The following is a 20,255-nucleotide window of genomic DNA, read 5'->3' as shown; positions in this document are numbered from 1 at the left end:
TATTCAGAGATGTTTCAATAAGAGAGAGCTTACGGAGCAGTGAGCAGTATTTACCTGCCATGATGGAGGCCATACGTGTCATCTCTATGTGCCTCACAAACTCCACCTCCAGATCCTCATACGGAGACACCTCGTTCTCATCGTACACTGTGAAAACACAGAGGCCGTAAGGACAGAAACCACCTCACACGCACCAATACAATCGCACACATAAAATACAAAACATAAACACAGTCAAACCCACCAGCGAATCTGACAGTCCAGTAGACCCTGAGGCAGAGCTCCTCCCGGCGGGAGCCGCGCTGACACTTGCAGGCCTGGAGGGGGTGGTAGTGCTGCAGGGCGCTCTGGGCCTCCAGGCACTCACGTCGGGCGTCTGGGCCCAGGGGCGACACAGCCTCCTCAGCAGCACAGTACTCCAGCACCCTGTACACCCCCATACAGCCCTCATCCTGTACACAGCCCCGTTCCGCCTCCAGACAGTCTATGGAGCCAGCCAGCACACTACCTGGAAGAGGTGGAAGATGGGGAACATTAATGTAATTGGTCACCTGTGTTCCTGAACAGCTATTTTTTACAGATGAGAATTGTTCTGTCGGTCAGCACCTGTGTCGTTCCACGAAAAGAGTGCCTTTTGCGTCCCTTTGATATTTTAAGTAGAAATTGTGCACCAATATTGCATTTTAAATGCCGGTTATATTAAATGAAGTGCCCTTTAATATAGACCACATGGAGAATTCAATAATTCWATAATTTTTTATATGAATAAAGACTTGCTGAAGTGTCCCTCCATACACGATGGAAGATTTTAACCCATTTAACCCCAAACTTTCTCCAAGTTTTCACCATCATTGTAAAGCTGTAGTTATTTTTGTTTCCTTGATCAAGTCATTCATGAAGATTATTATTTATTTCATGTGATAAGTGATTCATTCATATGTGAACTGAACTCTCATTTTAATATGGTTAAACTATTCCTTTTTTAACTATTGTTTTTCAAAAGAAACATTGAACATCTAATAGTCAAATCATAGTGTAAAAGCAGGTGAGCTGGTTCTATTCTTTTCGGCAATGTTCTGGTGTTGTGTGGTGGAAAACGGAGCGGGTCGAGCATAACATGTCAACCCTGTTCCCCACAAATAGACAGGCTAGAACTGTTAACATTGTCCTTTTTTTGTGAAGCTTGCATTCAATTGCCACTCCCTGTTGCACACACCAAGCACCCATTCCTCCTGTTACAATATATATATATATATATATATATATATATATATATATATATATATATATATATATATATATATATATATAGTCGTGGCCAAAAGTTGAGAATGGCACAAATGTTAATTTAAAAAAAGTCTGCTGCCTCAGTGTCTTTAGATATTTTTGTCAGATGTTACTATGGAATACTGAAGTATAATTACAATTATTTCAGAAGTGTCAAAGGCTTTTATTGACAATTACATGAAGTTGATGCAAAGAGTCAATATTTGCAGTGTTGACCCTTCTTTTTCAAGACCTCTGCAATCCGCCCTGGCATGCTGTCAATTAACTTCTGGGCCACATGCTGACTGATGGCAGCCCATTCTTGCATAATCAATGCTTGGAGTTTGTCAGAATTTGTGGGTTTTTGTTTGTCCACCCGCCTCTTGAGGATTGACCACAAGTTCTCAATGGGTTTAAGGCCTGGGGAGTTTCCTGGCCATGGACCCAAAATATTGATGTTTTGTTCGTGAGCCACTTAGTTATCACTTTTGCCTTATGGCAAGGTGCTCCATCATGCTGGAAAAGGCATTGTTCGTCACCAAAATGTTCCTGGATGGTTGGGAGAAGCTGCTCTTGGAGGATGTGTTGGTACCATTCTTTATTCATGGCTGTGTTCTTAGGCAAAATTGTTAGTAAAATGTGTGCAGATGCACTCACACCTGCCTGCTGCCATTCCTGAGCAAGCTCTGTACTGGTGGTGCCCCGATCCCACAGCTGAATCAAATTTAGGAGACGGTCCTGGCACTTGCTGGACTTTCTTGAGCGCCCTGAAGCCTTCTTCGCAACAATTGAACCGCTCTCCTTGAAGTTCTTGATGATCCGATAAATGGTTGATTTAGGTGCAATCTGACTGGCAGCAATATCCTTGCCTGTGAAGCCCTTTTTGTGCAAAGCAATGATGACGGCACGTGTTTCCTTGCAGGTAACCATGTTTGACAGAGGAAGAACAATGATTCCAAGCACCACCCTCCTTTTGAAGGTTCCAGTCTGTTATTCAAACTCAATCAGCATGACAGAGTGGTCTCCAGCCTTGTCCTCGTCAACACTCACACCTGTGTTAACGAGAAAATCACAGACATGATGTCAGCTGGTCCTTTTGTGGCAGGGCTGAAATGCAGTGGAAATGTTTTTTGGGGGATTCAGTTCATTTGCATGGCAAAGAGGGACTTTGCAACTAATTACAATTCATCTGATCACTCTTCATAACATTCTGAAGTATATGCAAATTGTCATCATACAAACTGAGGCAGCAGACTTTGTGAAAATTAAAATTTGTGTCATTCTCAAAACTTTTGGCCATGACTGTATATATATATATATATATTTTTTTTTTACCAGGTTACACTTTGCAAAAGTCACAGAATTGGTGGAAGGACCCACCTGTTTGACAATGAGCATCAGTGCTTATTTGTTGAAAAGCAAGAGCCTAACATCAGAGGTTGACAGACAGACAATCTACAAAACACTTCACTTCCGAGTATGTTCTATGAAGAACTGRCAGCCCCTCAGTTGTCAAGGATAAAGGCCAGGCAGAAGCACAGACTGAAGAGGTTGAGTAAAGCAGTGGCTAGCAATGTTGTTTAATTCACAACTGTCCTTTTTCTGTTCTCAGGGGGGACTTAATTCAGTTCAACTGTGGTAGCATTGAAATAGTTCCTGGCAAGTGGCAAATGCAGCTTTTTCCCTGAGGGTTTTAAGGATCAGACTACAAATGGAATCCGGATTTGCAGTTATATCCTCATTCAACATGTTTGTTGTGCAGACTCTCTCTCTTGCTCACACCCGCACATACCTGCAAACAAATAAATCTACTGTATAATACAGTACGACTATAAGCCCACATTCAACCACGCTCCTATATATACAAATACAAACGCACACATACAGAGGGGAATACTGATTATGGTTACGCACTTCAATTAAGCCCATGCTGCCTAGGAGCGCACAGCACAGCTGAAATCAAACTCCAGTGGTGCGTGGTTACAATCACAGACGCCCCATGAGTTCCACATCTCACTCTGGCAGGAAACAAATCAAAAACAGATGGACACGCTCCGTCACCATAGGCAGGGGACCCTAGCAGACGAGGCCGGCAAGGCAAGCACATAAACTCTGGAGTTCCCACCAAGATACAGGGTGATGAGGCATATAAAGTCAAGTTCACAATTGTTGGCACCCTCGATAAAGACCAGCAAAAAAGGCTGTATAAAATAAATACTAAAAATACTGAGCTATATTGTATGCTCAATTTAAAAATATATATATTTTATACTAATACAATTGACAATTTTTGTTTATCAAGTAATAGTTATTTTTTCTTAAAAAGAGGGGTTAAAATGATTGGCACCCCTGTTTTCAATACCTTTCAATACCTCAGCGTGCAAGGATAATGGCACTGAGCCTTTTTCTAAAGTGTTTTATGAGATTGRAGAAACACTTTGGGAGGGATCTTAGACCGTTCCTCCATACAGAATATTTCCAGATCCTTGATATCCTTTGGACTGCCCTCTGATTCAAACCATAGGTTTTCAACCCCATTGAACAATTTGGATGTTGTGGTCAATGAACCATTTCTTTGTGGATTTTGATGTGTGCTTGGGGTTATTGTCTTGCTGGAAGATCTATTTGTGGACAACCCACTGGGCACAAACTGATTGCATCAAAGTTGTTTCAACGTAATTTGTCAATGTATTGTGACGTGGAATCTACATTGAAAATACATTGGATTTGGAAAAAAGTTATCAATGTCAGCTGTTGTTTTGAGGGTGACCTTTTAAAAAAAAGAAAATTATATATATTTTATTGATTCATTTTCTGTTTTACAAACAGACAGATAATAACAGCAAACAGTATATCAAGAATACCCCCCACCCCTCAACAAGACACAGAAAGAAAGAAAACTGAACACAACATTGCTCTTAAGGAATTGGCACCTTGCTTCATTGATATTTGACATACTCTACAGTATAAGGATTATGCTTGTCATTAAAAATAACTACTATGGATCGGGGTGGGTTGCAGGTTGTATGTTGTGTTGCCCATCATCACGTGAAAGATACGCTATAAAGGGCTGTCATATCTTAACGAATGTATTAGGTCTGCCAGAGATATCAATGGCGAATTTGAGGGTGGCTTTTCAACCACAGGATTATGTCATCATGGTAACCACATTTCAACATTGACAAACCTTGTATTAAATATGTGGAATTTGTACCTGTAAAAATAAAATCAGATCTTCAACCTTATTTCCACTGGGCTGAGCCTGCTACTGTGTTAGACAAGAGAATGTATCTATATACAGCTTCCCTTTGGTCTCCCACCCAGGGTTTTAACCAAGCCCAGCTTAGCTATGCTATTTGACACTGACAATCACCAATGTGCTATTGTGAGAATGATAGTTCAAAAACCAAAATAGATTCACTGTTGCTATCGAAGTCCTTCCAAAGGGTAGGTTTAACAGAGTAAATGAAATGTGACCATACTTTATCCCTCATACTGTCCACTGAGTGTACAAACCATTGATGTATATCATCAATTATGTTCATTAGGTCTACGTAGCATTTGCAAAGTCATCAACAACTATTTTTTCAATTCTACCCAGAATTCAACTAAAAATAGACAATACAATAGGCTTAGGGTTTCAAGCTCTGGTTGATTTAAAATGTCATGATATTTAGTGATATTGAATTGTGTTTGGTTGTCAACGCATCCAAATACAACATTTGATATCTTCTGTTTGGCAGAGATGGATACATAATCAAGTTGGATTCGATTTAGTCCTATTCTTGAACTTAGATTTTTGGCTGAAATTGAGATGTGAATCCAACATGTTAATTATTAATGTGCAGTCAAACTGGAATTAAAGCCAGACTAAGTCAGTTGCACAGATGGAACCTTCCAAGCAGAACATACTTCTCCTTCACATGTTGATATTTGGTTGCATTGACAACCAAACTCAACTCAAAACCACTTTTGAAATACAATACATAGCCTATTTTTTTTTTTCACCTTTATTTAACCAGGTAGGCAAGTTGAGAACAAGTTCTCATTTACAACTGCGACCTGGCCAAGATAAAGCAAAGCAGTTCGACACATACAACAACACAGAKTTACAGATGGAGTAAAACAAACATAAAGTCAATAATACAGTAGAAAAATAAGTCTATATACAATGTGAGCAAATGAGGTGAGATAAGGGAGGTAAAGGCAATAAATAGGCCATGGTGGCGAAGTAAATACAATATAGCAATTAAAACACTGGAATGGTAGATTTGTCAGTAGATGAGTGTCCAAAGTAGAAATACTGGGGTGCAAAGGAGCAAAATAAATAAATACAGTAGGGGAAGAGGTAGTTGTTTAGGCTATTTATAGATGGGCTATGTACAGGTGCAGTGATCTGTGAGCTGTTCTGACAGCTGGTGCTTAAAGCTAGTGAGAGAAAGGCCTCCCGGGTGGCGCAGTGGTCTAAGGCACTGCTTCACAGTGCTAGCTGTGCCACCAGAGACTCTGGGTTTGAGCCCAGGCTCTGTCGCAGCCGGCCGTGACCGGGAGGTCCATGGGGCGACGCACAATTGGCCTAGCKTCGTCCGGGTTAGGGAGGGTTTGGCCGGTAGGGATATCCTTGTCTCATCGCGCACTAGCGACTCCTGGCGGGCCGGGCACAGTGCACGCTGACCAGGTCGCTAGGCGTATGGTGTTTCCTCTGACACAAAAAGACTGGCTGGCTGGCTTCCGGCTGGCTTCCGGGTTGGATGCGTGTGCCGGGTTAAGAAGCAGTGCGGCTTGGCATGTTGGGTTGTGTTTCGGAGGACGCATGTGCTCTCGACCTTTGTCTCTCCCAAGTAACGACTAACAATTGGATACCACGAAAAAGGGTAAAAAATATATATAACAATAATAAAAAATAAACAAAAAGCTAGTGAGGGAATAAGTGTTTCCAGTTTCAGGATTTTGTAGTTCGTTCCAGTCATTGCAGTAGAGAACTAGATGGAGAGGCGGCCAAAGAGAATTGCTTGGGGTGACAAGTGAGATATACCTGCTGAACACGTCTATGGTGGGTGCAGCTATGGTGACCAACGAGCAGAGATAAGGCAGGACTTTACCTAGCAGGTCTTGTAGATGACCTGGAGCCAGTGGTTTGCAACGAGTATGAAGTGAGGGCCAGCCAACGAGAGTGTTACAGATCGCACGGTGGCAGTATATGGGGCTGTGGTGACAAAACGGATGGCACTGTGATAGACTGCATCCAATTTTGAGTAGGGTGTTGGAGGCTATTTTGTAAATGACATGCCAAAGTCGAGGATCGGTAAGATGTCAGTTTTACGAGGGTATGTTTGGCAGCATGATGAAGGGATGCTTTGTTGCGAAATAGGAAGCCAATTCTAGATTTAACTTTGGATTTGAGAGTTTGATGTGAGTCTGGAAGGAGATTTACAGTCTAACCAGACACCTAGGTATTTGTAGTTGTCCACATATTCTAAGTCAGAACCTCCAGAGTAGTGATGCTGGACGGGGGTAGGTGCAGGCAGCGATCGGTTGAATAGCATGCATTTAGTTTTACTTGTATTTAAGAGCAGTTGGAGGCCACGGAAGGAGAGTTGTATGGCATTGAAGCTCGTCTGGAGGGTTGCTAACACAGTGTCCAAAGAAGGGACAGAAGTATACAGAATGGTGTCGTCTGCATAGAGGTGGATCAGAGACTCACCAGCAGCAAGAGCGACATCATTGATATATACAGAGAAGAGAGTCAGCCCAAGAATTGAACCCTGTGGCACCCCCATAGAGACTGCCGGAGGCCCGGACAACAGGCCCTCAGATTTGACACACTGAACTCTGTCGGAGAAGTAGTTGGTGAACCAGGCAAGGCAATCATTTGAGAAACCAAGGCTGTTGAGTCTGCTGATGAGGATGTGGTGATTGACAGAGTCTAAAGCCTTGGCCGGGTCAATGAATACGGCTGCACAGTATTGTTTCTTATCGTTTGCGGTTMRGATATCGTTTAGAACCTTGAGCGTGGCTGAGRTGCACCCATGACCAGCTCTGAAACCAGATTGCATAGCGGAGAAGGTACGGTGGGATTTGAAATGGTCGGTGATCTGTTTGTTAACCTCTCAGGGATATTYGGGACGCTAGCGTCCCACCTCAACAACAGCCAGTRAAATTGCAGGGCGCCAAATTCAAAACAACAGAAATCCCATAATTAAAATTCTTCAAACATACAAGTATTTGTTGTAAATCCAGCCACAGTGTCCGATTTCAAAWAGGCTTTACSACGAAAGCACACCAAACGATTATGTTAGGTCAGCACCTAGTCACAGAAAAACACAGCTATTTTTCCAGCCAAAGAGAGGAGTCACAAAAAGCAGAAATAGAGATAAAATGAATCACTAACCTTTGATGATCTTCATCAGATGACACTCATAGGACTTCATGTTACACAATACATGTATGTTTTGTTCGATAAAGTTCCTATTTATATCCAAAAATCTTAGTTTACATTGGCGCGTTATGTTCAGTAATGTTTTGCCTCCAAAACATCCGGTGATTTTGCAGGAGCCACATCAATTTACGAAATACTCATAATAAACATTGCTAAAGATACAATTGTTATGCATGGAATTATAGATAAACTTCTCCTTAATGCAACCGCTGTGTCAGATTTCAAAAAAACTTTTCGGAAAAAGCACACCATGCAATAATCTGAATACGGCGCTCAGACACAAAAAACAAGCCATACAGATACCCGCCATGTGTTGGAGTCAGCAGAAGTCAGAAATAGCATTATAAATATTCACTTACCTTTGATGATCTTCATCAGAATGCACTCCCAGGAATGCCGGTTCCACAATAAATGTTTGATTTGTTCGATAAAGTCCATCATTTATGTCCAAATACCTCCTTTTTGTTCGCGCGTTTAGTACACAAATCCAAACTCAGGAGGCGCGGGCAAATCCAGGTAAAAGTTCCGACGAAAAGTCATATTACAGTTCGTAGAAACATGTCAAACGAAGTATAGAATCAATCTTTAGGATGTTTTTATCATAAATCTTCAATAATGTTTCAACCGGAGAGTTCCTTTGTCTGTAGAAATGCAATGGAACGCAGCTAACTCTCACGGGAGCGCACGAGACTGAGCTCGTGGCACTCTGCCAGACCCCTGACTCAATCAGCTCTCATTCCCCCCTCCTTCACGGTAGAAGCATCAAACAAGGTTCTAAAGACTGTTGACATCTAGTGGAAGCCTTAGGAAGTGCAATATGACCTCATAGACGCTGTATATTCGATAGGCAATGACTTGAAAAACTACAAACCTCAGATATCCCACTTCCTGGTTRGATTTTTTCTCAGGTTTTTGCCTGCCATATGAGTTCTGTTATACTCACAGACATCATTCAAACAGTTTTAGAAATGTCAGAGTGCTTACTATCCACATCTACTAATTATATGCATATTCTAGCTTTTAGGACTGAGTAGCTGGCAGTTTACTCTGGGCACCTTTTTATCCAAGCTACTCAATACTGCCCCCCAGTCCCAAAGACGTTAACTTGGCTTTCGAAGACCTTAGAAAGGCAGGGTAGGCTAGATATAGGTCTGTAGCAGTTTGGGTYAAGAGTGTCAACCCCCTTTGAAGAGGGGGATGACCGCAGCTGCTTTCCAATCTTTGGGAATCTCAGACGACACGAAAGAGAGGTTGAACAGGCTAGTAATAGGGGTTGCAACAATTTCGGCAGATCATTTTAGAAAGAAAGGRTCCAGATTGTCTAGCCCGGCTGATTTGTGGGGGTCCAGATTTTGCAGCTCTTTCAGAACATCAGCTGACCGGATTTGGGAGAAGGAGAAATGGGGAAGGCTTGGGCGAGTTGCTGTGGGGGGTGCAGTGCTGTTGACCGGKGTAGGGGTGGYCAGGTTGAAAGCATGGCCAGCCGTAGAAAAATGCTTATTGAAATTCTCAATTATAGTGGATTTATCRGTGGTGACAGAGTTTCCTATCCTCAGTGCAGTGGGTAGCTGGGAGGAGGTGCTCTTATTCTCCATGGACTTTACAATGTCCCAGAACTTTTTTGAGTTTGTGTTGCAGGAAGMAAATTTCTGCTTRAAAAAGCTAGCCGTGGCTTTTCTAACTGCCTGTGTATATTGGTTTCTAACTTCCCTAAAAAGTTGCATTTCACGGGGACTGTTCGATGCTAATGCAGAACGCCACAGGATGTTTTTGTGTTGGTTAAGGGCAGTCAGGTCTGGAGAGAACCAAGGGCTATATCTGTTCCTGGTTCTAAATTTCTTGAATGGGGCATGCTTATTTAAGATGGTGAGGAAGGCATTTAAAAAAAAAACAGGCATCCTCTACTGACGGGATGAGGTTGATATCCTTCCAGGATACCCGGGCCAGGTCTATTAGAAAGGCGTGCTCGCTGAAGTGTTTCAGGGAGCGTTTGATAGTGATGAGTGGAGGTCGTTTTGACCGCTGACCCATTACGGATGCAGGCAATGAGGCAGTGATCGCTGAGATCTTGGTTGAAAACAGCAGAGGTGTATTTAGAAGGCAAGTTGGTTAGGATGATATCTATGAGAGTGCCCGTGTTTACGGCTTTGGGGTTGTACCTGGTAGGTTCATTGATCATTTGTGTGAGATTGAGGGCATCAAGCTTAGATTGTAGGATGGCCGGGGTGTTAAGCATGTCACAGTTTAGGTCACCAAGCAGCACGAGCTCTGAAGATAGATGGGAGGCAATCAGTTCACATATGGTATCCCAGAGCACAGCTGGGGGCAGAGGGTGGTCTGTAGCAGGCGGCAACGGTGAGAGACTTATTTTAAAAAGTAGAAGTTCAAATTGTTTGGGTACAGACCTGGATATTAGGACAGAACTCTGCAGGCTATCTCTGCAGTAGATTGTAACACCGCCCCCTTTGGCCGTTCTATCTTGTCTGAAAATGTTGTAGTTAGGGATTATTAACTTGCAGGCAAGTTAACAAATTATATGTTGGATTCACGTCTCCATGCGAACTCTATGAAAATAAAGCTCTTTGGCCATGCACACCAGCGGAGGGTTTGGTGTTGAAAATAGGAATCACATGTAAAAAAGAACCCCATATCAACKGTAAAATATGGTGGTGAATCTTTAATGTTATGGGCATTTTGCTTCCACTGGTCCTGGGGCCCTTGTTAAGGTCAACGGCATCATTCATTTTACCCAGTACCAGGACATTTTAGCCAAAAACCTGGTTGCCTCTGCCAGGAGCCTGAAACTTGGCCGCATGTGGAAATCATGAAAATCCACATTTTGCAACGGTCATCTCAGTCTCCAGACTTGAACCCGATTGAAAACCTGTGATTTGAATTGAAGAGGGYAGTCCATAAAACAGACGAAGGATATCAAGGATCTGGAAAGATTCTGTATGGAGGAATAATYCAAGATCCCTCCCAAAGTGTTCTCCAATCTCATAGAACATTTTAGTAAAAGGGTCAGTATCATTATCTTCGCAGGGTGAGGTATTAAAAGATATTGAAAACAGGGGTGCCAATAATTTTGACCCCTCTCTTTTTTAGAATTGTTTTTATTACTTGTTGAACAAAATGTATTTTTTTGGAGCAATTCTATTTGTATAAAATAATATAATTTTGTGTAGCATACAATACAGCTCAGTATTTGTATTATTTATTTCAGTCTTTTTTGCTCGTCTTTATCAAGGGTGCCAATAATTTTGGACCTGACTGTATATGGTAACGAGACCAAGCATGTAAGTGTAACTGACCATATTAATGACACCAAGTACTTAAATACATTCATATTAAACTAAATGCAAGATGTACATCTTTATGAAATCCAGAACGCCATACACATCCTAATGAAACATGTTCAAACGAATAATCACATTCTCAGCTCATTTGATAGTTTGGGGACTATGGAGACCTTGGGGACTATGAGACCAGCCAGCATGTTCATACAGATGAGAGTGCTGCCCTTTTCAAAGTCCTCTGGTTACAGAGAGAAGTTATTGAATAAATTGAAATGTGAAGAACATTAATTCCCAAAGAGTTCAACTCGTCAGTTTGCTTTGCTATTGTTGTCTTTCAGCGATCGCCACGTCATGTCCCTAGCAAAGTGTGGTGGGTGAGGCACAGGTAATAGGAGATGTGACACACACACACACACACACACACACACACACACACACACACACACACACACMCCATTGTGAGTTCTTGACACATAATAAAGTAATATCACAGAAAAGCAGGCGGGGCCCGAGGCTTAGGTTGTGCAATTAAACAGCCTGCCAGTAATCTCCATTATGGACAGTGGTTTGTTCATTACTCTCCACTCCAGCATGTACGCTCCCTAAGGCTGACCAGGCCCAAGATAGACACCATCAGCAACGTTTGTTTCAGAAGGCCTATCTTAATACACAGGCACATAATTAGAACCCATGTCAGGTACAGACCAGCTCGGTTAAATCTTGTCAGGCAGAGAAGTTATAATTATGGTAATAACTTGAGCGTTCTTTATTGGCTCGATGAGGAAGAGTCGCCACGCTACATTGGGCAGTTTCACTTACGACAAAATGGGTGGGGTGGAGGAGGGAAGGGGTGTGATGGGTGAAAAGTAAGGGGTAAAAAAAAATCTTAAGAGTGAGGAGGAGAGATGAACACCTGTGATATGTGAGGCTTAATGTGCACTATTGATTTCTCCGGGGGGGGGGCGATTTATAGAATTTGTAAGGCAAAGCTGATGGCTTGCTAGCTCAGTGACCCGCCTTGTGTTAATGTCATGAGAGCAGCACCGCACCGCATATCAACACACACAGACCCACACACTGAACCACATCCTTTAAAGTAAACACACATTTACTTACTCATCCGTTCTCACCGCGAAATAGTTAGTTAAACACACAAAACCACTACAATTGCCTAGCAACATAAGAGGACAAACACCCAGAGGGAGCAGTTCCGCAACCAATGAATTCCACCATCTAGCCTCTCTCGTCTACAACAATGAATTCCACCATCTAGCCTCTCTCGTCTACAACAATTCCTTAGAGGGGTCTTGGTAACCATTTTGTAAACATGGAAACGCTGGAGGAGTTTCAGGATCTAATATGCTCAGCGCTCACCCAGGGCACACCAGCCTTGTTTTACTGGGGTAATTGAGGGTTGAATATTGGATAATAACTCTGCTACAAACATAGGGGAAAAAGAGGAACAAAATTAAATAAATTAGCTCAACCTCAGTAAACTCTGTAAATTGGTGATGATGACAGACATGTTGGGAGGGCTGTGGTCCACTTCAGATCTTCTCACTCCCGGGGTTTACATATCACAAGGCTACAAGGTCGGCCCAGTATACGGTTTCAAAAACAACTCCATACCATGGGGGAAAGACATGGAAATACACTTTACTTAAAAAATAATGAGAAGAACAAACAGTAGGCGAGACAGGGGGATATTGTAACACCTTGAATTTCTTCAAACAGAAACAAGGTAGAGTGATAAAATTCTCTTAGTACGTGCCCATTTAGGTTCTCTCCCAAAGCCACATATCTCACTCTTTGCACGTTTTATGCGGCATCTGGGTGTCCACTCCAGAGGACATTTCTTGATAAACTCTTATTTAGCTCTTATTTCATGTAAAATAATTATTACACGGTCCTGACTACTCAACTATTCCTTAGATATTCACTTACTAGAAAAAAATCTGAATAACAAACTCACAGAAATGATCATTCATAATTACACACACTTATTTTCAAATTTCCAGAAAATGTACACATTTTGACGGCAGCCATTTTTTAAGAACCAGGATGATAAAGTCGTCAAGGTCACACCCCCACATGTGTGGAATCATTGAAAAGACAGGAATATCCTCTCAAAGGGACAACAGTACTTAATACAGTGGCTTGTATGGCAGAGATACGGACCAAGAACTGACGTGCACTAGAGAGGACATTGGTCTCAGGAGGCTWTATGTTGGCTAAACATTGACATGATTGTCATCTCACTATTGTTGTCAGTGTGATTTTAATTTAGGATTGTATGAATTATACAAAAACAAACTTTAAATAACAATGGGGACCTGTAGAGTACCAAATAAGTTGTATATACTATAGTTTGGTTATCATCATACTATTCAGATGTTTTGAGAGGAACCGAATGGCCATCCACAAACAGAGGTGTCACTGTAAATAACGWTTCTTGGTGGTCTTAAACAAATCTACTTTGAAATAAAGTATACACCTCATACACGTGGTCATGGGCTTTAAAAAAAGAAGACACCTGTACCATGTCAGATATAGAGTTGAGATGTATTACATTTTGAGTTTGCATCCCAATATTACACTTTCTATACATCAGTGAAGACTGAAATATAACAAAACTGTTGGACGTAGAAACACAGGATTTTCATTGTTTAAAAGAAAAGTCATCTTCATTCATTCTGAAATTCTGAAAAATATTAATAACATTCCACCCATGAGGCCAAAAAAGGGCACTTTTGGTCATTGACTGCAGGAAAGAGCAATGTGAATTTATTTGGTTTATTCTTTAGGTGTTATATTTGACCCCAGCTACTGTTACAATTGCCCCTGGCACGAGGGCAAATGTAATGTCCGGACTCCGTACTTTTCATATTAGTATCAATATAGTGATCCAACTAGTGTGGTCACGATACCAGAACTTTGACTTCGATACAGAGACAAGGTTTAGTATCACGATACTCGATACCATCACAATACTCAATACCAAAACAGTACCAAAACGATACCATGCAAAAAAAAGAAAGCATATTAGCCAGAGTCCCAGAATGGCACTTGATCCAGACAGATGAACTCAGCTACTGCTCTGATCAATCGTTTAAGTTCAATATCATTATATTTGACATGTTGTACGTCAACATTTTCCAGAGACAGCCATGTATGCATTAATGAATCAATTACACAATCAATTTGACTTTGTTTTTACCAATCTAACTACATAACAACATAATGGTAATCATGTATTTCAATAGTAAATCTCTATTGATAAACTGGGTAATCAAGATGTAGTCTAGGCCAATTCACAATATAGGTGAATGAGTATTCAATAGGAGTGTGTGCATGCATTGAGTTATTGAGCTTATTTTGGCTGATTTCATGGGGCTACAGACAGATGACAAACAATCTGTTTCCCTTCTATTTGGGACTTATTTTACTGTACTGATCAACAACATTAGCATACATCTGTCTCTTTAACCGGCAATGACGTCATTCACGAGGCAAGAGAGAAGCGGCCCATCGGAGCCCTATTCACATACACAGTCAGTTCACTGAGGCAATAGATCATCTTAGGGAGAGACGTGAGACAGGGACCGATTAAGTGAATGAATAAAGTTTTGGTGGCTTTGAAATCAGCATATTTTCCATTATGGTTTGCATATTATCACAAACAAAGTACCTGGATATAGGGAAGTGGCGGTCATTAAATTTTGTCAGCCGGTGATTGCCAAGCAAATAACTGCCGGTCTCACGGTAATTGRCCTATAATTAACATAAACACATTTAGCATCTCATGGCTTCCATGCTCAGCCTACAAGCCACTGATGCAGACCTTTGCAACATCTGCACGTTAAAAAGTCTAATAAATCCATGTAATATAGCCTACACCATCACAATAAATCCATTATAAATTTCAGACAGGTCTAAAGAAACATGATATGAAGAAAATGTAGTCTATTTCAGAAGAACAGAATAGCATACTCTGAGTTGTCCTTATGTTGGGCTCTCGAGTGGCGCAGCGGTCTAAGGCACTGCATCTCAGTGCAAGAGGCGTCACTACAGTCCCTGGTTTTAATCCAGGCTGTATCGCATCCAGCCGTGATTGGGATTCCCATAGGGCAGCGCACAATTGGCCCAGTGTCGTCTGGGTTTGGCCGGGGTAGGCCGTCATTGTAAATAAGAATTTGTTCTTAACTGACTTGCCTAGTTAAATAAAATAAAATAATGTTAACATTAATAATGTTATGCTAAAATAAAATAAAATGTTTGGCTGATCTGACTATGCCATATGGCTGTGGGCTACACTAGTTAATTTAGCGGACAAGATTTGCTTAGAATTCTGTGGCATTATATATATTCTACTATGAGGAATACAATTGAACATAGCTGAATAAAAGTTTAGGGAGTGCGCACATGTGTTGAGCGGTTAACAAAGAAACAGGTACTCCTATATGCTTAATTTAGAGTTATTTATGTAACTTTAGTTGTGATACAAACATTGGGCTATATGTTTAGATTTTTAATACATTCTAAGGCTGCATGATGCGACTCTAAAGATGACTTGAAAAAAGTTGCATGGAAGGCATGAGCTCTGCTTAGTTTTTTGCTCAGGCTGTACACACTTCATCAGTCTCTCATTTACAATTTGACAAGCATTTGATAATGCCTTGAATTTCCCGGCAGCATCCCCTTTGTGTGGCCGTAATGCTCCCTAAAAAATCCATGCCTTTTGCGGCCAGTGGGCTTTATGTCCTTGGGCTGAATATAATCATTATAATTCCCTTGTCCCGGCTGCACGCTCTGAAGAACCTCTCACTCACATGGCTCTCTGTCACATGATCGGGTCTTTCTCATAGGCTACAAGTGAAGACAAAACTGCGCGCGTCCTTATCCAATTCCGAGGAGCATGTTGAAGATATAGGAAGAACTGTCCACATTTACTTTCATCAGCCAACAAGATGAGTAGACCTAACGAACAGCAAAAGCACTAGCCTATGTCAATCTACTATCCCCCATAGTACAAAAGTTGACCTATTCTATTCTGTGCGATAAATAAATATTCCAAACATAGTCTGGGAGAGTTGTGGAATGCGGTAGATCCCAAATGAATACAACCACTAGCATCAAACATTTTTTTTTAAGTAATGAGGTTGACGCAACAGATCAGAACATTTAGCTTAAAATGTTGAGAAACTATTAGGCTATTTCTTCACATTATACACGCAGCAATGCGCACACAGCAGTAGACTATAAGGGCAAATGTTCCATTAGCAGAAAAACACCATTCTCAAAATTTACCACAAATGCAATTATGTATGTAATCATTTATTTTAAAGGTGCATTTTTATGGTGAAAACTCCCGCTGCATATGTATTCCAGTTAGGCTCTGCACCCATTGTAATTTTAAGAAGTTATTTGGCTACTTTAGTTGTGATACAAACCTTATCAAAACATACAGTCCTCTTTGCTAGGCTACATGAGGTGTGAGACTATGATTTGAAAAACGTGATAGGCTAATATTGTCACCCATCAGACTATTCTCGATTTAATCCTGTCTTTACATATACTAAACAATATATGTGTACGGTTCTGCTTTTCTTTTCTTAGTCAACCTTTTGATCCTTTTCTTTGTGTTCTTGAACGTAGCCCTGTTTCTTTGTCTTCTGGAACGTAGCCCTGTCTTTCATTTCTGTTCATTGATTTCACCTGTGTTCATTTCTCACCTGGTCTCATCAGCTACCTATTTAGTTCAGTTGTTGTGAGGTATCGTTTGTTTTTGACTACCTACCTGTGTTTGACCATTGCCTGCCTGTGACCATGATTCCTGCCTTCTGCGAAGGCTTAATAAACATCTGCCACGCTCTGCGTGTGAATCTACACCTTTTTCTCCCTGAGTATTCATTACAATATGTGTGAAATTTGTCTTGATTTAGAACGGATCATTATCATGCACCTGTCTGGAAACAGGCAGGGGGAAAAAATACATGTCATCTATGCACTTACATAGCGAATGGAGGACTCTATCCCGTGGTTAATTTTCATGCCAGCCAGGTAAGCTATACACCTGTTGTAAAGCGAACCAATGTGCTTAATATTATGAAAGTTGGGAAATAAATATAGTAGGTTTAACCTAAAGAAAACTGATGGGATCCTACTCTTTTTAATAGAGGCCATCACTCTGTTTTCTCACGCAATTGTATAGCCTATAGAAATGTTGCGCAACATAAACTCATGTTTGATTAGATTTTCGATTACATTTGCATTGATGTCAGAGTGATTAGAGGGACAATATAGTGCTGAGTATCAGGCAGTTATCACATTTGGTAGGCTACTAATAACCATAAGGAGCATCAGAGCTTGGAGAAGCCTAATTACCGTGACTAAACGGTCACATGGAATTTGACTGCCATCATGACTTGTGACCGCCGGTGTGGCGGTAATATGGTCACCGGTCATCATAACAGGCCTACCTGGGTAGTGAACTTATGTTCGCTTCAGCTGTGAACTACCAAGGAAAGTTATCCTACAAAGCTGGAAGCTACTGGTATCTTCTTGCATTGTAAAGTGTTTTGCAAACAGCAATTAACAGTTTCTACATGCCGTGTTGCATTATTCAAGTGTGTTAACTTCTGTGCAGCGGGGATTAGCTCATGTGGGGATTAGCTCATGATGCAGCCCAGACACCCAGTGCAGGCTAAATGGAGCAGGCACGGTGCACTATAACTGGGTCATCGGCTGCGCTAATAGACAGACGTGATCCATGAGACACATTTGACAGAAGTACAGAAAGTAACAGAAATTGTAGTACCGAACCGTTTTTTTTCATGTTCTAGTATCGAAAAGGTACCGAAGTTTTGGTATACCGTGCAACATTAGATCCAACTGTCTTATTGACAGACCTATAAATGATTAGGAGACAGATGTAAGTTTCTTATATAAAAAAATTGCTGGCTTAGCTGAAGTGGTCTTTGAGCAATAGAGTAAAAGACAAAACAATTTACAATTGCCCCCAGTCTCCTCTAATACAGGTGTAGGATCTTAATTTGATCACCCTGTTGCAGGATAACTTTCCTGCATTTTTTACTTGTAGTGTATTTGAAGTTTAAATGTCCAATGCAGCTGTTTTTATCTAAATATCAAATCACAATTAAGTACCCTACTATGATTGTTTTCAATTAAAATGGTCAAAAATAAACAAAAATAGCTCAAATGCAGACCCACTATAAGCGGAGGGAATTCACGTGTTATTATCACAGCTGTGTACATACTGCCACTAGAAAATATCATTGACGGCAATCAGCGAACTGTACAAGAACATTAGCCAGCAAGAATTCTCTCACCCAGAAGCAGACATTATTGTCGCGGGAGATTTTAACCAAGCAAGTTTAAAGCAAATTATTGCAAAATATCACCAGCATGTAGGGCTGGGTGATATGACCAAAATATCATACACAATATATTTCAAGTTTTTGACGTTATGGCGGTATTTTATGTTTTTTAATAATTAAAGTTGTAAATATGCTTTATTACATTTACATTTACATTTAAGTCATTTAGCAGACGCTCTTATCCAGAGCGACTTACAAATTGGTGCATTCACCTTGTGATATCATTATGAGTAGTTCATGACCCTAGGGTGGCAACACATACATTATACGTGATTTCAATGGGGCTTTCTCTATTCTGATTGTTTTATACTGTTAAATCTAACTTCAAACAAAAACTATTTTTCAGCAATTTCTGCATTTCCTGCACTTTGTTATCATTTACATTATGTGTCTTGCAGGGCTGCATGATATGGGCAAAACATCTAGGCCTAGTTAAATGGTGAACTGTTGGACTCATGGAAATAGAATGATTATTCTAATTCTAAAGTTGGAATATAGTGCATTGTTGTTTGACGTGACAATTAATTAATAAGCCAGGGAGGAATTATTGACAGGGTAGGTCAGTGTTTTCAGGTGACCCTAATTAGATGTTACATTACATGTTTTCTTACCTCATGTAGCTAGCTAACATATTCATGATTCGCCTATTCCTCTTGATTTAGAAGATACCGTTGCACAGACAACATGCTTATCTAGGCCTACACGGGCACTGGTACCAGGCTGTATTAGATAGCTATATTTGATCTGACTCTTAGTAAATATAGCACGGTAGCTAGCTAGCCTGCTAACTAGCAATTAGCATTAGCGGCTAACAAGACTTATTTTAGCCACATCTTGCTAAGAAAAGACAAACTAACAGACAGTAGTTTGCAGACAGTAAGATACACAAACTAATAGCGTAATTATAGAACGCTTGTGGAAAGCAGTATGTCACCAACATCTAGTTGCATCTATCTGACCTTTGCAGAGTGAACGTCAATAAAGTGACTCCAGGGTCGAGCAACTGCTCTCTCCTTCAGTGACAGCGGGCAGGGCTTGGTGTGTGAGTCGACATGCAGTAGGAGGAGACAGAGAAAGATGAATCAACTAGCAAACGGATTAAACTATAAAAACTGACATTACACAGGCGTATCACATTTAACAAACCAAATATTGAAATACCGTTATAGAAGGTAAAGTAAAAGCCTAAACCGGTCCGTGCATCAATACCGGTATATAGTAATATACGCTATACCGCCCAGCCAACATGTGCCCCACGAGAGGAAACAACGTACTGGACCATGTGTATACAAACATAACGAGATGACACTGCAGTAGATAGCAGCCATCTTTACAGGCTCCTGACCAATTCTGCTATTTTGTGAGGGGGGTTTTACGCTGATCGTAAGTTTTGTTGTACATAATGTCTCCGCCATCATTTCCTATGACCGAAAAAAGCGTCTGGAAATCAGAACAGCAATCACTAACCTCAATTTGGATGAAAATGTGTACTTCAACGAGTCTGCAGATCTGGACGTTCTGTTTACTCCAGACCAGATCCCCGGGACTCAAAAGAGGAAGCGGCAGCGAAAAGAGGCAGGCAAGGCAGCATCCTGATGAGACTACATCGGTGAACAAATAGACCGCCATTGCCCTCTGTTCTGTTGGCGAACATGCAGTTGCTGGAGTACAAACTGGATGATCTCCGTTCGAGACTATCCTATCAACGGGACCTGAAAAACTGTAATATCATGTGTTTCTCAGAGTGTTGGCTGAACGAGGACATGAATATACATCTCGCTGGTTTTTCTATGCATCGTCAAGACCAGATGGCAGACTTGGGTAAGACGAAGGGAGGAGGGGTGTGTCTCTGTTAAA

General features: G+C 41.1%; 1 protein-coding gene across 1 annotated transcript in view; it reads right to left on the bottom strand.

Annotated features, from left to right (window-relative positions):
- LOC111950924 (GDNF family receptor alpha-4-like) overlaps positions 1–20,255 on the bottom strand; it is a 50,139-nt gene that overhangs the window by 16,389 nt on the left and 13,495 nt on the right. The window contains exons 2-3 of the mRNA XM_023968864.1: positions 245–508; positions 55–147 (exon numbers count right to left, since the gene is read on the bottom strand). Coding sequence (XP_023824632.1) covers positions 55–147; positions 245–508 — 357 coding nt within the window. The remainder of the gene's footprint in view (positions 1–54; positions 148–244; positions 509–20,255) is intronic.

The sequence above is a fragment of the Salvelinus sp. IW2-2015 genome, linkage group LG23 (assembly GCF_002910315.2).
Source record: "Salvelinus sp. IW2-2015 linkage group LG23, ASM291031v2, whole genome shotgun sequence".
Lineage (NCBI taxonomy): Eukaryota > Metazoa > Chordata > Actinopteri > Salmoniformes > Salmonidae > Salvelinus > Salvelinus sp. IW2-2015.
Note: the sequence above shows the minus strand (reverse complement) of the source record. Positions and strands in the feature narration are given on the sequence as shown.